General features: G+C 42.1%; 1 protein-coding gene and 1 pseudogene across 2 annotated transcripts; one reads left to right on the top strand and one right to left on the bottom strand.

Moving 5' to 3' along the window:
• Positions 1–3,299: 3,299 nt before the first annotated feature.
• LOC311367938 (ubiquitin carboxyl-terminal hydrolase 29-like) lies at positions 3,300–4,874 on the bottom strand (the record flags this gene model as incomplete). Its single annotated transcript, XM_084486811.1, has 4 exons — positions 3,300–3,357; positions 3,472–3,607; positions 3,722–3,794; positions 4,827–4,874. 4 exons carry the CDS (start codon positions 4,872–4,874, stop codon positions 3,300–3,302), a joined length of 315 nt encoding a protein of 104 aa, XP_084342937.1.
• An 8,720-nt stretch (positions 4,875–13,594) lies between these two features.
• On the top strand, positions 13,595–18,426 carry LOC311367880 (torsin-1A-like; annotated as a pseudogene). The gene is made up of 5 exons (XR_014684231.1): positions 13,595–13,854; positions 15,266–15,531; positions 15,634–15,809; positions 15,935–16,053; positions 17,165–18,426. The product of XR_014684231.1 is annotated as a torsin-1A-like (transcript).
• Positions 18,427–18,482: the final 56 nt, after the last annotated feature.

The raw sequence follows: 18,482 nt of genomic DNA, 5'->3' as shown, positions 1-18,482 counted from the left end.
TTACTGTTCTGATTTCACTTTAGGCAGTTGTATCTCATTACATGTAATAAAAACATACTCTTCTTCTGTCCTACGCCTCAAAGGTCCATAGTCCGCTCTAAGGATGTTGTTTCTGTTCTGCAGGCTATTTTCATTCTGTTAGGCCAGGCATGTCCAAGGGGTTAATTTTATATGGCCCGCGGCTCCCTTACAAAAATGTATTATTCATGTCTCCAACTTCCAAACGAAATTTTTCATTCATAAAAGTTGAAGTTGCAATTTCTCAATTTCACCTCATGGTGGCAGTGTAACAGTATGATAAAACAAATGTTGGTTTATAGTGAATTTCCCCAAATGTTTGACCTGTAACATGGTACATTATTTATTTAGTTCCACTTGTCATTTATTGTTGGTTCCGATGGGGCGCTAATTGGGGTCGCACACGCCCAGACTTCCTCTCGTTTGGCAGTTTGGAAAGGGGCTAAGTTGGATTTATGAGTCCTACATCATAAAGGTTTTGTTATAGCCGTTGTCTCATTGTTTTCATGACACATACAGTATATATTTTTCATGGTGTATGAATGTTTACTATGGGTTCCGCTGTTCGCGGATCGGCAAATATGCAAATGAGTGTAATAAGATCCGAATTGAATGAAAGGTATTCAAGTAGGAGCTAACGGGCTAATGATGCTGTCGTAGGGATGTCAGCGCTATCTCCAACGGCCCGCGTGTGACGCGCCCTGTTGTCCTAGGTTACAGGATAAATGCTGTCAGATCCGTTCCACGTCTCCTCTGCATTACCGGCCAACTAGTCACACGAAGACCTGTGAACATTAATGTAACAGGCTGATCGAAGTCTGTTACAGCAGCACCGTTCTGGCTCTGGCGGCTGGCCACATCTGCGACCCCCATGACCCCCAGACCCTCACCGCCACAGGTAGGCGACAAGAGTCGGCAGTTGTTTGTTCAACGCAGTGATTCTGACAGAAAATAGCTGATTTTGATGCACTGGGAATATGGTATATTTAAGCAATAGATCACGACAGGCTGTGGTATACGGTCATTATACCACAGTTAAGGGGCGTTGTCCGTCCCGGCGCAGCGGAGGGACGGCGACCCCCTTCACTGTGGTATAATGAGCGTATACCACTGACTGAAGTGATCTATTGCTTTTATAAAACGGTTACGTAAGTATGGCGAAATGAAAGTCATAGACGCCCTCAATTTTGAAAAAGCTAGAAAGTCGGAAAAGCATTTTTTTAACAATACAAAAAAGTAGTCCCTCGTGGCTGCCGGCAAAGTGTACGGCGGTTGCTATGCAACACACTGTGGCATCCTTCAGAGAGAAGGCTAGAGACGGTAGCTCGGTTCACCGGCAATTTAGCCTACTGTCGAGTTCACTCTGGCACTGTGTGCCTATTGCTTTACAACATTTCCACCCTCTCCATCAATCAACATGTTTTTTAGGCTTTAGTGAACTATGGCTATGCTATTGCTTTTATATATAAATGAACAACAGTTCAAGTTAGGCGCGGAGTGATACTGAACTCCGTAAGCTGAACGGGCGCCATAGCTGTGTGTCTACGCTCATTATGCAACAGTTGGGAACCAATCAGATCGCTTGATTTAAGCCACCCGATTTATATTTGAAGATACGGAATCAGGTACAGTCGGTTAACCTAAAAAGATTATTAAACGCAAGTCGTCAGACTGTTTAGCATATTAATTGTAAGCAGTTCACTAATAAACACAGAAAAGTCTCCATGAAGCTTGTTGGCTACGATGACTGTGGTTGTTGTGTGTTGGTCCGATATCACGGTGCGCTCCAGGCGACCCGTAACTCGTGTCTCCACAACCTTCGACCCTGGAGCGGCAGTCAAACCCGTAACTCTCCACCGTCAACTCGAACCAGATCCATCTACTGCCACTCACAGCTTCTGACGGCCCACACAAACAACACGGCGGCCTCTGCTGGTAGGCTACTATCTATAAAGTCAAATCAATCGGTTGGTAGGACATGTTTTCAACGTCCATACGGCCTTTTCATGGGAGAGCCATTTTAAGTCCTGGTAACTAATCCGAGGAAATGATCTATTTTGATCTTTGATTGTTGTTTGGATGTTCCTCAAATCTACTGCTCAAACGATGCAGAGATGTGGTCGATGTAAACCTGTGTTGTGTGGTTGATGTGATTAAAGGGTGAGGCTGGAGACTGAAGAAACGGACCAAACACACGAGATGACAAGTAAACACATTTATTAATGACCTATGTTATTATGATTTACTCTGGTGATTATTATTGATTATATTATTGAAATTATATTAGTATTACTATCATGAACATTTTAATTGTTATTATATTATTTATACATCAAACACATTATTTAGAAAAATATAAACCAGAGCCAAATTATCATATATTAGTTCCACAGGTGAACTTATTTTTAGTTACATTATATACAGTGCTATTATGTTATTATATATATACAGTTTATATATTATTCACAATTATTATTATTATTATACATACATAATAATAATTAGGGATGGGCATGATTAATCGATCATTGATGGTTAATAATTTTGTCGATCATGTGATATTTTTATCAGTCAAAAGGAGGTTGTGTTGCGATTATTATTTGAATAAGAATAAAGATATTGTCTTTTTGAATTGTTTCAAAACGTTTAAGAGGACCAAAAGTTCATTGTTCGGCTTTTACGAGTACCGCTTAGGCCTACATTTGTTATTATTTAGTAGTTGTTCCCTTAAATTGGTTTGTATGATTATTGTTGGCGATAAGTTCTTATTCTATAATACAGATTTTGTCTTTTTGAATTGTTTCCTGTGTTTAAGAGCACATTGTTTGTCATTTACAAGCACTGCATAGGCATCATTGAGAAAAACATGCAGTATTTAGAATTGTCTACCACCGGGAATCTTTTAAATAGCCTATAGAAAGATAACGATTCAATCGATAATTGATTGTTAATTTTTATCGATGATTGATCAAGAAAATATCTTAAGATGCCCATCCCTGATAATAATATTATTATTATTATACATAGTAATAATGTGCTCCTCATTATTATTATTATTATTATACAAAATAATAATGTGATCCTCATTATGATCAGTCTTAGCGTCCACAGAGGGGGGCTGAGGGCCCCTAGAGGGGGCTGTAGAGGGGGGGCTGAGGGCCCCTAGAGGGGGCTGTAGAGGGGGGCTGAGGGCCCCTAGAGGGGGCTGTAGAGGGGGGCCGCAGGGCGTGGCCCCTAGAGGGGGCTGTAGAGGCTCCACCAATCAGACGCTCTCCTGGGCCTCACAGGTCTCCGTCTCTCTGGGCTCCAGACGGCTCCTGGTCTCCCTCTCCTGCTCCGCTGGTGGAATAAGACAATAAGGAGTCAGTCTTTCAGTAAGTTCAGTGAGTAAAACAGACTTTGAGTTTAAAAAGTTGCATTGGCTGTTGTAGAGAGTAACGTTTAAAGTATCACCTTAGGACGTAAAACAAAATGTAGGCAGTCTTCTCTCTGGTCCTCAGGACCAGCGTCTCCGCAGGCGTCACGCAGGCGTCGTTGAGGGTGAACCATCCGGCGCCGTCCTCTGCAGCGACGTCACTGATGTAGTGACCTGGGGGACACAAGACATCCATTACCTCACTGTCTCCCAGCGCGGGACGGGTCTAGTGTCTAACGCATGTGCCAGGTACAGATGTACATTCTTCACTATGAAAGCTTCAGTTACCGGTGTCGATGCTCTTCCCGAGGTGAGAGACCATCCCTGACAGACGGTAGGCGCTCTGGTTGCTGTGGTCCTTCTGTAGAGAAACAGGATTAATTTGTCAGAGAACCTAACACTTACCCTACTCTACCTAAACACATGATGAAACAGAGGGCATTTTTACACTGCCAAGCAGGTACGGTCGCTGCTTGGCAGATGTTGCAATTTCACTGTCTTGCCTGTGTGAAACCGAAGGGGTGTATTCCCCCTTGGTCAAGGAGCCGGCTTCCTGGGTTCATTGGAGCAGGCGGGACTACGCACGGAGACCTCTTTCCAATAATTTGCACACTCCGAATGTTTCTTTTTCTTTTGTTATTCAAGCCACTCACATGCAAGAATGAGTAGAATACATAGAGTGTAGGCTACAAACGCCATTAACTATTTACTAGTGCAAAAACGCCAACACATTCCCTATTTTGCTGACCACATGTTTGTTATCCTGACGAAAGCCTGGTAGGGAAAGTTCCTTTGCTTCTTTCGTAGATCGTACCATCTTTCTCAGTCTTTGTTAATTGCGACCACCTTCCCTCCCATGATGGTCAGCAGTTCGCCGATTTCACCGTCTCTCCAGGTAGAACTACTCATATTGATTTCGCTGCGTTGTCTCTGTTGTAGAGACAACGCAGCAACACCTCTACCCAGGTCCTGCCCCTAGTACCGCAATGTCGTCTAATTGCATTTACATGAAACTGGAACCCCCAATATGTGTAGGGTTCCAGAGGTGACATTGGGGTGTGAAATCAAGACTGTATATTACCTCGGTCACTGTCAACTCGCAGACCATGCCGGGAAAAAGTTTCAATTAGGACAGGCATATTTGGCAGTGTAAAAACGCTTCAAGCTTCTCTGTTACATCCTCACTTGAATCTGTCCATGTTCTGTCCCACTTTGTACTACAGCTCTCCCTCTGCCCCCTCTCACCACATGCCCTTCCTGAAGATCTCTGTCCCTGTCTCCTGCACTGTCAAGATGATCCACTGCTGCTGAGAAACATACCAACAATCATGTTTTGTACACAACTGACAAACCCAAGCGGTGAGGCATGAGATCTCAATCTCTCTTTTCTTACCCGTGTTTGCACTTGGTTTGGCTCCAGGTGCGATGTCCCACTCTCCATCACTTGCTCTACAACACATTCCATTCATCATGATTAATTGGATATTGAGGATCATAAGTGAAACACTAAAATGATTTAGTGTTTAGTGTTTAAGGCTTTCCTCATCTCTTACCTCAATGGGTCCATCCCAGCTGCAGCACCCTGCTCTCCGACGAGGGAGGCCAGAGACAGCCACGGAGGAATGCTGACGGCATCCGTCACCTTCCTCAACCGCGCCCCGTCATGGTGGAAGCGCTTCACGTGGAGCAGTAACACTCTGTGGACACATACATGGTTCATCGTTAGATGGCTGCATGCACACACGCGCCCGCACGTATGAAAAGGCTGCTTCAAGGCAACATGGGAGACAACAGACTCCGGTTCGTGGCTCACCTTGGCAGAGTGAGGAAATGCCGAACCACTGATGCCTGGCGTCCGGAGCACTGCCGGCAGGTGCACTCCAACTCTGAAGGCTGAGGGAAAGTGAGTATCAATGGCCCAGCGTAATGGATAAGCGATTATTATTGGCTAAGGCAGAGTCATGTTTCATGGTAGCCAATCGGAGCCAGTGTTTTTACACACAAGCCAGGATATGCGTGCCACACGCACACACGAACACCAAACAGATTCGATGAAGCGGTAGCAAATGGCAAGTCCAGAGCAATCCGATGAAAAGTTGGCATTTTCAAGGTGGCGATATATAAACACTAATTCATTGAGGTCAAAGGCAAGAACATGCATGTAAAGTGTACATTATGTCCCGGAGCGAAGACTTTGTTGACGCATCTAATGAAGCATCTCACAACGACACACATCTATAAAGCTACTTTTTTTTTTTACAGGCTTCGATTTTATTTTTAGGCTCCGATTTCCAGCCCTAAACACAACGGTGTACTGACTTTGAAGTAGAGTTGGAGGCCGGCTGTCAACGACGGCTGGAGGTCCAGGGACAGGTGGTTCTGCTCCTCCTCCTGGAAGACCTCGTCTCCACAGCTTTAAGACGGGCAGAGATCAGAACATCTTAAACCGTTACAACACAGCAGACCACATCATGATGCCAAAAGTGGAGCAGTGATTGACTCTGATTTCCATCATTGAACGATGGAGGCACTATAGTGGTACTATGTGACATGAATAATCCATTCAACAGAGTCGAGCGTTACCTGAGGCAGGTGCGGACACACTGCAGTCTGAACTCAAAGTTCTGGACGGGGCAGATGTAGCTGGGTGACGCGGAGGTCTCCTGCAGGGTCTCACCTTCCATCTTCATCTTCATGAAGAGGAGGAGCAGGAACTCATGAGCATCCTGTCAGAAACCACAAGTTCAGTTGACATGTGTTCACTTCTCAACCGCTGCATTAGCCAAGAGATAAGGAGTCATCGGCTGTACCTGCTCAGAGCAATGCTTGTACTCCTCGTTGAACTCAGCCAGACTGCTCTTGATGGACCACAGGAGACGGCGCTTGCCTTTGTAGGAGCCCTCACCCTGCTGGGATTTATAGAGCTCCCCCAAGGACCTGGGGAACAGCATATGAAGACCAAGGGCATTAAGTATACTTAATATTGTACAGTGGAGCATTCAATTTGACAGTAAATCGTCCAAGCTGTACTGTAGTGTGTGAGGGCTAAGGGTCTTGATCTCTTCTAGTGTGAGGGCTAACTGGTTCTCTAGTGTGAGGGCTAAGGGTCTGGTTCTCTAGTGTGAGGGCTAAGGGTCTGGTTCTCTAATGTGAGGGCTAAGGGTCTGGTTCTCTACCTCAGCAGCTTCAGTGTGGTTCTTCCCCGGGGGCTCCAGAGGTCCTCCTGCCCCGTGATGTCCCTGCAGAAGCAGGGCAGGCTGTAGAGACACTGCAGGGCCGCGTTCAGGAAGCAGCTGTTGCCAATGTTGGGCAGCCTGGAGAAAACACATCCACATCATTAGTCAATGTACCAGCCTGTAGGATTTAGTAGGGAATATTAGGTTTGAAAGAAGAGACAAGTAATGTGCTTGAAGTGTAAATCTCTACAAATATAACCAGAACCCCTTAAACTATGGACTATAAGGGGGTGAAGGCATCAGCGGCCCCAAACAGAGGCTGCTTGTATTCATGTTTATTCTCTAAAGAAGCAGCTTCAGAGATGTCCTTCCTGTATCTTACCCTCGGGCCTGCTGGCGTTGCTGGGTCTTTCTCCTTCCAGAGGAGGCCCGCACCTGGCTGCTCTCGGCCCGCTGAGGCTGACTGCACCACACAGGGACCAGGGGAACAGAGAGGGAAACACAGCCATGAGGAGGAAAGTAACGTCACCTGTTAGCAAAATGGATTCACTCATTCATCGGTTTCTATTTGATGTCTAAAGCCTGTCCCGGTGACGTACCGCTGCAGAGATGAGAAGACTGGTGGGGAGGAGACATCGCTGCTGCTGGGGGTGGTGACATCTGGAAGATTCAGGATTCCTGTTGGAGAGGGAGAGGAGGGGAGGGAGGGAGAAGGAGACACAGTTATTGGGGAGATACCAGAGGACAGAAGAACAGGAGCAGGGAACAGAACTGGGACGGATGTGGCAGTGGAGACAGGAGAAGATGGGGACGAGAAGAGAGAGGTGGGGCGATGAGAAACAGGGAGGGATGTAGTGGGGGAGACACAGGAAGAGGGGAGAGATGTAGTGGGGGAGACAGGAGAAGAGGGGGGGGATGTAGTGGGGGAGACACTGGAAGAGGGGAAGGATGTAGTGGGGGAGACAGGAGAAGAGGGGAAGGATGTAGTGGGGGAGAGAGGAGAAGAGGGGAGAGATGTAGTGGGGGAGACAGGAGAAGAGGGGAGAGATGTAGTGGGGGAGACACAGGAAGAGGGGAGAGATGTAGTGGGGGAGTAAGGAGAAGAGGGGAGAGATGTAGTGGGGGAGACAGGAGAAGAGGGGAGAGATGTAGTGGGGGAGACAGGAGAAGAGGGGAGAGATGTAGTGGGGGAGTCAGGAGAAGAGGGGAGAGATGTAGTGGGGGAGTCAGGAGAAGAGGGGAGAGATGTAGTGGGGGAGACAGGAGAAGAGGGGAGAGATGTAGTGGGGGAGTAAGGAGAAGAGGGGAGAGATGTAGTGGGGGAGTCAGGAGAAGAGGGGAGAGATGTAGTGGGGGAGACAGGAGAAGAGGGGAGAGATGTAGTGGGGGAGACAGGAGAAGAGGGGAGAGATGTAGTGGGGGAGAAAGAGGGTTCCCTCTGTGTTAGCGATACAACCACAGAAGGGGCCGGGCAGTGGTCAGCTGCTCCTCCATCTTCCTCCATGGCGCGCTGTTTGAAGAAAGATGAGAATTATTTATAATATCACAATATTTTAATGATGATGGGGAAAATAATTATGATACATGATTGATTCAAAAATCAATAAATAAAAGAAAACACAAGCAGTTATTAAACATATGTTCAAACTTTTGAACTACTATTACTATTTGAATTACTATTAATTATTGTATTGCACACACAGTATACAATATGCTGTGGGAATGTTTAAGCCAATTACCAATAGAAAATAAATGACAAAAAAGTAAAGTAGATCGATATAACACAATATATAACCACAGCAAATACAAGCTGATTTATCATCTATAAGACTTGAGCTCATTTCTCATACTCTTCTTTTAGCACCAACAAAGTCCCGGATGTCTGCTCCTCTCCTCTTGCCCATGTTGACTCTGAATGAAATATAATCAGAGTTCAAGAAAGTAGCCATTAGATAGGCCTTCCATTCATTCCAGTTTGGGATTGCATTTATGTAATTACCCGATGAGTAACCCGATATTTACGGCCAACACTGAAACCTTATTTTAATAAATTACATTAAAAAAAAACTGGCCGCAGGCTGCATTGACCCTTTCTAAGGGCGCACTCCATAGTTGCCCTGTACCGTACAAGTCCGATTGCCCCCCACTGTGCCGCTGGCCTGTGCTCACACTAGGCAATCTCAACTGGGCCTTAAATGGTCACTGCAGCCTGCGGCCGTCACAACGTCCAGGTCGCTAACACGTGTTCAAAGAACAACAAATAAGAAGCTGGCGACCAGATGTTTGTTTTTAAAATATAATTGATTAAAATAAGGTTTCAGTGTTGGCCGTAAATATCGGGTTACTCATCGGGATTATTACATAAATGCATGACCAATAATTGTATTGTTTCATAATTTGATTAAAGGTTTCCATCGCAACCTCAAGGAAAACTTCCCAGGTGTAACATTCAAGAGTTATGATTAAGATTTCATTTTACCTGTCTGGAGCAACAGCCACCGATGTTTGCTTTCGTCTTCGACAAGTAGAGTCAAGTAGATATAATGATCAACCAACGAATAATTAGCAACAATTAGCAACAATCAGCAAAGACAACCTGGGGCAGCGTGTGTCCGCGTGGAGTCTCAGTTGAATGAGGCACTGATGCTGTCGTCAAGGGGACCTCAGCACCTCTCAAAACAAGCCTTATATGGTACGAGATGGATTGTTTTAAATGCTAAATGTTACGGGATGAGACGGTGATGTGGAGATCCATCTCATTACCTTATTTGGTAATGAGATGGCATTTCAAATTAATCGAATAAAGGGATGGATGCTAGCCTATCGTTATAATCATGCTTCATATTGTATTATTATCGCTAACCATCGCTGTCCATCAAGCATGGTAGGCCACCTATGTCAAAGTCTGCCCACATAATCATAACAAATTGAAAATGATTGAAAAAGAAAGATAGGGTTTGATATGAAACATTGAGGGCCAGATGTCTCCGAGCTCTGACCTCAGGGGCCCGGGCCACCTCATCTGCTCAACTACTAGAATAAGACCCCTGCTTGCTAGGATTCCTTAGTGGGCCAACAGGGGGCGCTATTGCCATTAAATAATATCCCAGTCAGTGTGAGTCCCACATGATTGAAAATGTGTTCCGCTCTGTACAATTAATATCCAATACAGAATACAATGATTTGCAAATCATTTGCAACATATATTCAATTAAATACACTACAAATACAAGATATTTAATGTTCTAACTGATAAACTTTGTTGTTTTTTTGCCAATATTCACTCATTTTGAATTTGATGCCAGCAACATAAAAAAAAACTGGGATAGGGGCAACAAAAGACTGGGAACAGGTTAATTGGAAACAGGTGAGTGTCTTGATTGGGTATAAAAGAAGCATCCCAGAAAGGCTCAGTCGTTCACAAGCAAGGATGGGGCGAGGTTCACCACTTTGTGAATAACTGTGGGAGCAAATAGCCCAACAGTTTAAGAACAACCTTTCTCAACGTGCAATTGCAAGGAATTTAGGGATTTCATCATGTACGATCTATAATATTGTCTATAATATTGTATAATATGTTTCAGTAAGCAACAAACTGTACAGTTTAAGCTTTCATCAACCGACTGCTATTGCCATCTTAACTGCATAATCTTTTTGTTTTTTACACCCATTAAAATATATTACAATCAAATTATTTAATGTATTTTAAATTTAAACCACAGACAGAAATATTGACACTATCAATTTGAGAAAAATGTGTTTTATGCCAACTGTGCGATTGTACATTTCTGTTTGTCATGTTCAGTCTTTGTCTTGTGTCTTATGTCTTGGGTTTAGTGTTTGTTCTCCCCCTGTCCACAAGAGGTCCGTAGACTTTTCCCCTCACTTCAGTCCCTCCTCCTCGCCCCGATGGTCTTGGGGTGTGTGAGAACGAGTAGGGGGTTGGGAGGGCGGCTGGAGTGCCGTGGTCTCTGGGGGGATCAACGCCTCTGTAAGGACCGGGAAGAGGAGGCCGAGATGGAGTCTACATTCTTGACAGCCGATTGGCAGTTCTAGAGTGCCCCCATCACTTCAAGGCCAGTGTAGGTGAAGAGCGTTGGGTAGCGCAGGTTGGATGGGTAGTTGTGCCGAGCAGAGGGTCCTAGGTGGCGTCTTCTCCGGTTAGATATCCTGAGGATGGTTGAGCTACGGCACAAAGCTCCGATGGGCGGGAGGAGAAGTAGTTGTCCTCGATGGACTCTCACTGAGAGACTCCCTGTGTCTTTGTTTGACCACGTCTTTGGAACATTGGAACATGAACAATAATAATCATGTACTGACCTATGGTTAGCACTCCACATGCTGAAATATAACTGTGGAAAATCAAAGGGATTATATTGTAAAATAATGACCTTTATCATTGGGGATTTGGGTTGGCTCTTTCCTAAATGCCTTCATATGTGAAGAGAATGGTCTTATGGTCTGATAATTTATCATACGTTTCAGGACTGTAATGGTGTCCTTTTAACAATGGACAAGGGTGATCAATTACTTAGGGAAAGTATGTTTTTATCCATTGACTGCTATTGTGCGCCTTAACTCATAATTGTAATGTTTTTCCACCAATAAAAGTCAATTTGACTTCAAGTGATTTCATGTTTTTCTACACAACAAATTTGAGTGCTACCTGCAATGTGCAATTGTACATTTCTATGTTGAAGTTATTGAAAAATATTTTTATTTCGATAGGCGGTTTGTTACATCATGTCTAATTATGATTAATTGTATATTAGCCTACTATAGCTATATTGAAAGGTATAATTTAACCGTTTGATTCCAATGCATAACCTGGTGGGCGTCCAAAGAGCTCAACCTTTTAATACCAAAAAATAAGTATTTTCAGATGTTACTCCAGTATAATTAAAGTGCAGTTCAATGATAATTAAAAAAAATAAGTAACTATTTCTTATAACTCATGTAAAGTCCTCCATTTTGAAACAAATGCTGACCTTCAGTTTCAAACATTAAATCATCTTTTTCAATTGACCGCGACTGTATTTACTGTGCCTTATTGTAGCTCTGTTCTAACTTCCATCAGTGCATGAGGGACAGGTTTCAGAGCTGTGTGTTGGTGTGTTTCCACTCAAAAAGGGAGATTATTTGTGTTGGCTACCACTGACAATAGGGCTATAGCAACCGTACCACCATGCAATATATTGTAGCATATATATTAAATAGATACTACTTTATAACTACTTGAATAGATATCCTTAGAAGTATAGCTGCAGATATTACCAGTTAATGATGTTGGCAAAAGTAGGCCTAGCAGAACAGACACAGACACACACCTTGTGAAGTTATTGTAATTTGTCATTAAGTGGCTACGCAGTATTAATTATGTTGTGAATTCCGAATGGGCTGGTTCTTCAAACTACTTGGTACAGTCGCCTTATGACTTCCAAGAGCGCTCCACACAATGGGTGAGGTAACCGACGAATGACAGCAGTTGCTATCTGTTTCCATTCTGATAACATCCTCATCCAGATGAGAGAGTGTATACTAGGGAAATAAATCAATGCCATAATGTCTTGTATTTTAAAAGAATCGGCTAAATTAAGGAAATCAAAAAATAAACACATTTGAATTCATAACATCCGAATATTATGCTTTGAAAACGAGGTATCCAAAATAATTGATTTTGAATTTACCTCTTTGAAATTGAAATGCAGCATTTTACGTTGTTCAATTAAAAAAAGACAATTTCATAAAAAAAATAAATCACTAATTCAGATAGGGCCTCATCATATGGCACATCAAAGCAGAAAGGGAACAACAGAAAGGGAACACTTTTTAGCTTAATGCAACAGCTTCATGAATCAGAAAATGCACATAAAAACCATCAACTTCTCTCTATTACTTGTACAACCCTTAAACAAATATTTTTTTCTGTACGTAAGATTGGAGAGGTAGGTATGCTTCATAAGAATTAAACCACAATCCAGTCTGTCAACATGTTGAGTAATGGAGACATGTTACACCCTTTCTGAAATTGTAGCAGGAATGCAGAGGTGTGTCCTTGTGGGGTGCCAGTGAGATGTTTTCACGAAGAGAGAAACTGAAACTAGTCGATGTTTTGGGATTGATCCGCCCACCCCTACGCAGCAGTGTTTAAGAAGTTAGTATGCCAGCAAAAAACGTTGTGAACCATATTGTGGTTTTATATATTCAGTATATTCAGTTTACCCAGCAGGCAAACTGAATAGAAACAACTGACTATAAACAAAACCATGATCATGGACGATATAAGTACGCTTGGGTAAACTCTGAGTTCTTAACTGTAACATGCAGAGACATTGAATTTGATGGCAGCTGAAAATAAGTTTTGCCTAGCGTCAGTGATTAAAATGGTGGGCGCCGATCAAAATAAAGCTGCTAGTTAAATGAAACTTAGGTTGGTTGAATTATTGTAAATAATAATGCTTTATAGATCTATGTTTGGTAATGAACAGTGTGACGTATGGGTTATTTAAGGGAAGCTTAGTAGTGAGCTACTATAAGTTGGCTGAAGAGCCAATGGTTACGGGGATTGTTATGCTGATACTTGTAGCAAGCAAGTTAATGTTTCAGTCTCATGTTATTTCCATGCTATCCCATCAAAGTCGTTGGGTCAAAAGGGTGTCAATCACATTTGGCTGTTTGTTGTTGGTTGTATTTGGTTATGATGTGAAAGAATACAAGTAGGCCTACGTTCACTCAGTACGGTATAAAAGTATGTGATAAGTATGCCAGCGAAAGACGCTGCGAACCATATCGTGTTTTCATATTCCCAACAGAAAAATAAATGCGCTGCACCAGAGTGATCAACCTGATTATGTAAACATGAACATTAGTCAAAAAACATTGTATGGTTTATGGGCATATGTCTAACTACTTCATCGCTGTAACACTTCCTGATAGCACCAGACCATCCGGACTGGTTTGACAAGTGACCGCGCCTGTTGGCTCCGACACGGACCAGAGTTAAACTAATGTGTTCTGGTAGCTCAAGAGGGGACACTTTGCTTTCACATCACATTCTTATCTTATTTAAAATGAATTCCAGAAATCAACTCGGAGTAGGCCTACTTTTGCTGATGTTAGTGTGCACTGGCAGGACTGATGCTCTGGGATTCTCTTCTTTTACAAGGATTCTCAGTGATTGGTATAACAAATTAACAACCCCCAACGAAGACTGTAACGGGGTTTGGATTTCCTTTGACAAAAGAGGTAGGATAAAACATTAAAGGGCTGCCATGTAGGAGTGTGTCTTTATTATTTCCTCTGTTCAGTTGTCATATTGAAAAAGGGGAAGATCTTTTCATTATTTATCCATTCGTATTTTGAATGCTCAGTGTATTTTCAGAATAACTATACATCAAACGTTTCCCAGTTCCATCATTGTTTATCTTGGTTCTTTAAGTCCTACTATGTTACAGCAGACCTTCTGTGGGGAGGCGGCACAGAGCCTGGGTACGTGGCCCAAAAAGTGACCGACCGTTTTTGTAGTAAAAATAACCTGTTGATAAGGACTGGATAGGTTGTAATAGGGAACAGAGCAGGTAAATAATGCAGTAATTATTTTTTTATTTTACAACTCACTCGTAAATCAGGTTAATTACAAATAGTCTAGTTCCCAAATAGGCCTATAATATAGCTTTGACAGGCTGTGCTCCTGTTGATGGTAATCCTTATTTGGCGGATGACCACTTTATGGCGCCAAGACGATAGTTACATTATTATAACACTAGTTCTATGATTGTAAGTGATGCCTAGAGGCAACGCCTGGAAGATCACAGCAGGGCACCAGCATGCGGTAAACCAGTTCCCACAGCTAGCCACTGTCAAGAATGTAATATAATATATAATAATAATTTATAAATTATTTTAGTCTGTGCTTTATTTTGACCACATGTTTGAAGATAACATCAGTACTCATTGGACCACTATGTAGTGCTAACACCAGTTATGAATGGCTTCTTCTTCACATACTGGTCAACACAACACCATATAAGGTTGTATGAGTTTGAAGATAAGTCAGACACTACAAACATGGCCTCTTTGCCATTTCCGCCCAGGTTTACCTGGGTCAATTAAAACCTGTAGGCGTGGCTTATTTACCACTCCGCCCACTTCCAAAATAAACAGAATTCTTACCTGTGTTTGATAGACCGAAACCACAATACAACAAAGGATTCAAATTATTTTTTCTTCAGATGCAAAATGGATTCCATCCCCTCTGACTTCTTGGGAACTACAAGGTAGTGGGAGTAAAACCTTTGAAATCACTTTTAAGAGACGACCACAACAGGGCGCTGGTGCTCTGATGAACATAGCTCTTTAGGTACGATGTACTGCGTCTTTTATGTCTTAAACAGGCTAGGAAAAATATTCTGCTTCAGGTCGGTATCAAGTTGGAGCCAACCGCCACAGCTTCCAGAGGCCACCAGGCGCTACTGTTGTGGCTGATGTGGCGGCGGCAGACCCTCCTGATCTGAGTTCACACATACAGTTTCAAAATCATTGACTAGGGATTATTTGATTATTTCACTGTTAGGACCAATGCCGATGACTAAGTTATGCATTATTACTTGGCATCTCAAGCAGCTGTGTGCCTTTTTCTTTGCCCTTTCACTTTAAGGTTTGGAGGATGACCTGGGAACAAATCTCTTTGGTCAACACATAGCTGCAGAGGTCATCATGAAAGCTGTGACTGGATTCATGAACAATGACAACCCACAGAAGCCTCTGGTCCTCTCTTTCCATGGGACTGCTGGCACAGGAAAGACTTTTGCCAGTCAGCTGATTGTCAAAAACATCTACAAGAAGGGGATGGACAGCCGCTTTGTCCATTACTTTAACTGTGCACATGATTTCCAGCATGCAAGTCAAGTGGAAACCTATAAGGTAGTCTGAATAATGTGTTTGTGGTTCTGCAGGCCGGTGCCAGTAGCAGTTGACTGGTGCATGTTGTCCATTCTCTAATAGCGGTCTCCCATTCCTCCACAGTCTCAGTTACAGCATTGGATCAGAGGAAATGTCACCAACTGTGCCCGTTCCATGTTCATCTTTGATGAGATGGACAAGATGCATCCTGACCTGATTGACAGCATAAAGCCATTTATGGATTACCTTCACAAGCTGGATGGCGTGTCATATCGGAAGGCCATCTTCATCTTCCTCAGGTGAATACATTCAACGTTATGCATAGTTCAATTTGAACAATCGCGATTCCTGGAAAAAGGGTAGAAAAAGTCTTATGCACCTCATGCACAGGGGACTTAAACATGTTTGCTTACATTCCTGACAGTAATGCTGGGGGAGAAATCATCAGACAGACCACTTTGGATTCCTTGAATGCAGGAAAAGAGAGAAAGGAAATCAAACTGAAGGACGTGGAGAGGGCCCTCTCTTCATCTTTGTTCACTCGTAAGTCTGATACTTTAAGATGAGTGTTCTGTGAGGCTGGAGGATGTTCTTTACTGTCATTAGTGGCCGTCGCCATCGCTTAACGGACAATATTCACACCCTGATGTAGGGCTGGGAATTGGCAACAATGTGACGATTCAATAGTATTGCGATATTTGGGCCATGATTCAATATTATTGCCATTTTGCGATACAGCAAGTATTGTGATTCCATTCTGCGATGTTCCATTACAAAAAAAATGGAAAATAAGACTGCTCATATCACTTCAAATGTCACATTTAATTCTGTGAACAACATTATCTTCTACACATTAACTGAAGTGCAAAAACTTAGGAGGGTAGTGCAAAAATGTTGTCCTTAAACATTCAGGACACAGGACCATAGTAATTATTCTCTGAAAAGGAGACCTCTCACATGAATGCTGAGCTCCCAGCACATAACTTAAAATGATTTAAATACAATCGAGTAACATAAAGCAGACATAGTAGAGTAACATAAACCTGAGAATATCATATAAATAACTTAGAGCTACCTTAGAGTAACTTAGAGCTTCAATCAAAAAATAAACAAAAATGTGTACTGCTAGAGTCCAGTCCTTTTGTCAAGGCCATCAACCAAAATGTTAAATTAACTTATGCGAATATTGGCATTTTTGCTCAGAAAAAGGAGTTGGTCAACATGGTACATTGAAATCTAAAAAAATAAAAATAAAAATAAATATTGCAATACTTTGTGCTACTGTAATCGCTATAATTGCGTGCGCAAAATATCGTGATACTGAACAGAATTAATTTTTTTCCCCCACCACTACCCTCAAGTATACTATTGCAATTATCCCATGGTTACCAACTAAATAAAACATGATTATTATTTTACGTGAATATGCAGTTACGTCTGAATTAATGATTGCCTTATTTTAATTACAGCTTCTATGACAGTTTAATGACAGTTTTTACCAAGCTTTCAGAGATAACAGATTAAAAATTGCCTATTTGCTATTCGGCTAACTGGCATGTTTACATAAATGCACTCAATGTGGACTCTCTAAAAGTCATGGTTATCATTTTATATTCAGCTTTACATCACACAAATGATCATTCACTTTGTGCAGGTGGAGAGAATAACGTGGTGGACTTCTTCATCCCATTCCTGCCCCTGGAACGCCGGCACATTGTCCAGTGTATTATGGCTGAGATGGAAGCCATGGGCCTCAAACAAGACCATAATAAGGCCTGTGACATGGCAGATGAAATCGTAATCTACTATCCTAAGGATGAGGGAGGATTCTCACGCTCGGGTTGCAAGACGATTGCCAGCCGGCTGAGATACTTCATGTAATCAAACACATGATGGTATATATATCTAAGGTTCACATCATTATCAGTGGGCGGGAGTAATTATCTTGATTAAAAAAACCTCCTTCAGCCAATCAGCGTAGCACATCTGACACCATCATGTGATTGATAACATGAAGTATACCAAAAAAGTATATATATCTATGGATGTGGACGGCTTGAGGTCCAGACTGATCCGTGTAGTGAAATAGAATGTGGGTTCCAACATCAGAACGATCCCAAGGCTATAGTAATAATCCCATTTTGTCATCACTTAACTTCTAACCCTAATGGCTCACCAATTATTTAAGATCACACATAATGCAAACTGAATAGCAATGTTGTAATAATTGAATAATCACAGAGCTTGATATTTTAGGTTGTGTGGTAACTGCAATAACACATTAATGTTGTACTTCCTGATATTGGTAAATGAATAGGGTTTTTTTGTGACATCATGTTCTGGCCTATGGTTTAGAACTAGAAATGAAGGGATCATATTTGTCAAATGATGGCCGTGGGTCATTTAGGTCAGTGGTTCCTAAATGTAATTCTTTAGGTGTACCACAAAATTGTCACCAAGACCATTTTAATTCACAGAAGTCATATTCAAAAAAATATGTAAAACATGTAGGTAGAAAATAGATAAATTCAAATGCAGGGGTTGAGCAAAGTGCCAGCACTCCCTTTACACACAATTAGTACTGCATGAAGGCCATGGCCAGTGGGAAACAGTGGAAGAAGGTCAGCATTAGTGCTTGTATTCCGAATGGGTTATTTAGCCAACACAATTGAATACAAATATATAAATTGAAAATGTTATACTGGAAAACATATTTGAAGGCACAAAGCAAACCTGTTTTTAAACAATCCAAAATACATTTACTGAACAATGTGTCTATTATTGGTTGAATTTATATATTTTATATTATTGTAAATGTGTCTATTTCAACAATAAGATCCCACCTACCACTGGTTTAACAATGATAAAGGTCATCATAAGAAAACGAATTTGTTGAAAACTATTTTCTTCATGTTGGTACCAACCCTGGGAAATATTTGCATACTAATTAATGGCAACCAAATTCTTTAATA

The sequence above is a fragment of the Micromesistius poutassou genome (genome assembly GCF_964030765.1).
Source record: "Micromesistius poutassou genome assembly, chromosome: 22".
NCBI lineage: Eukaryota > Metazoa > Chordata > Actinopteri > Gadiformes > Gadidae > Micromesistius > Micromesistius poutassou.
The sequence above is the reverse complement of the archived record's forward strand: the minus strand, read 5'-3'. Positions and strand labels throughout refer to the sequence as shown.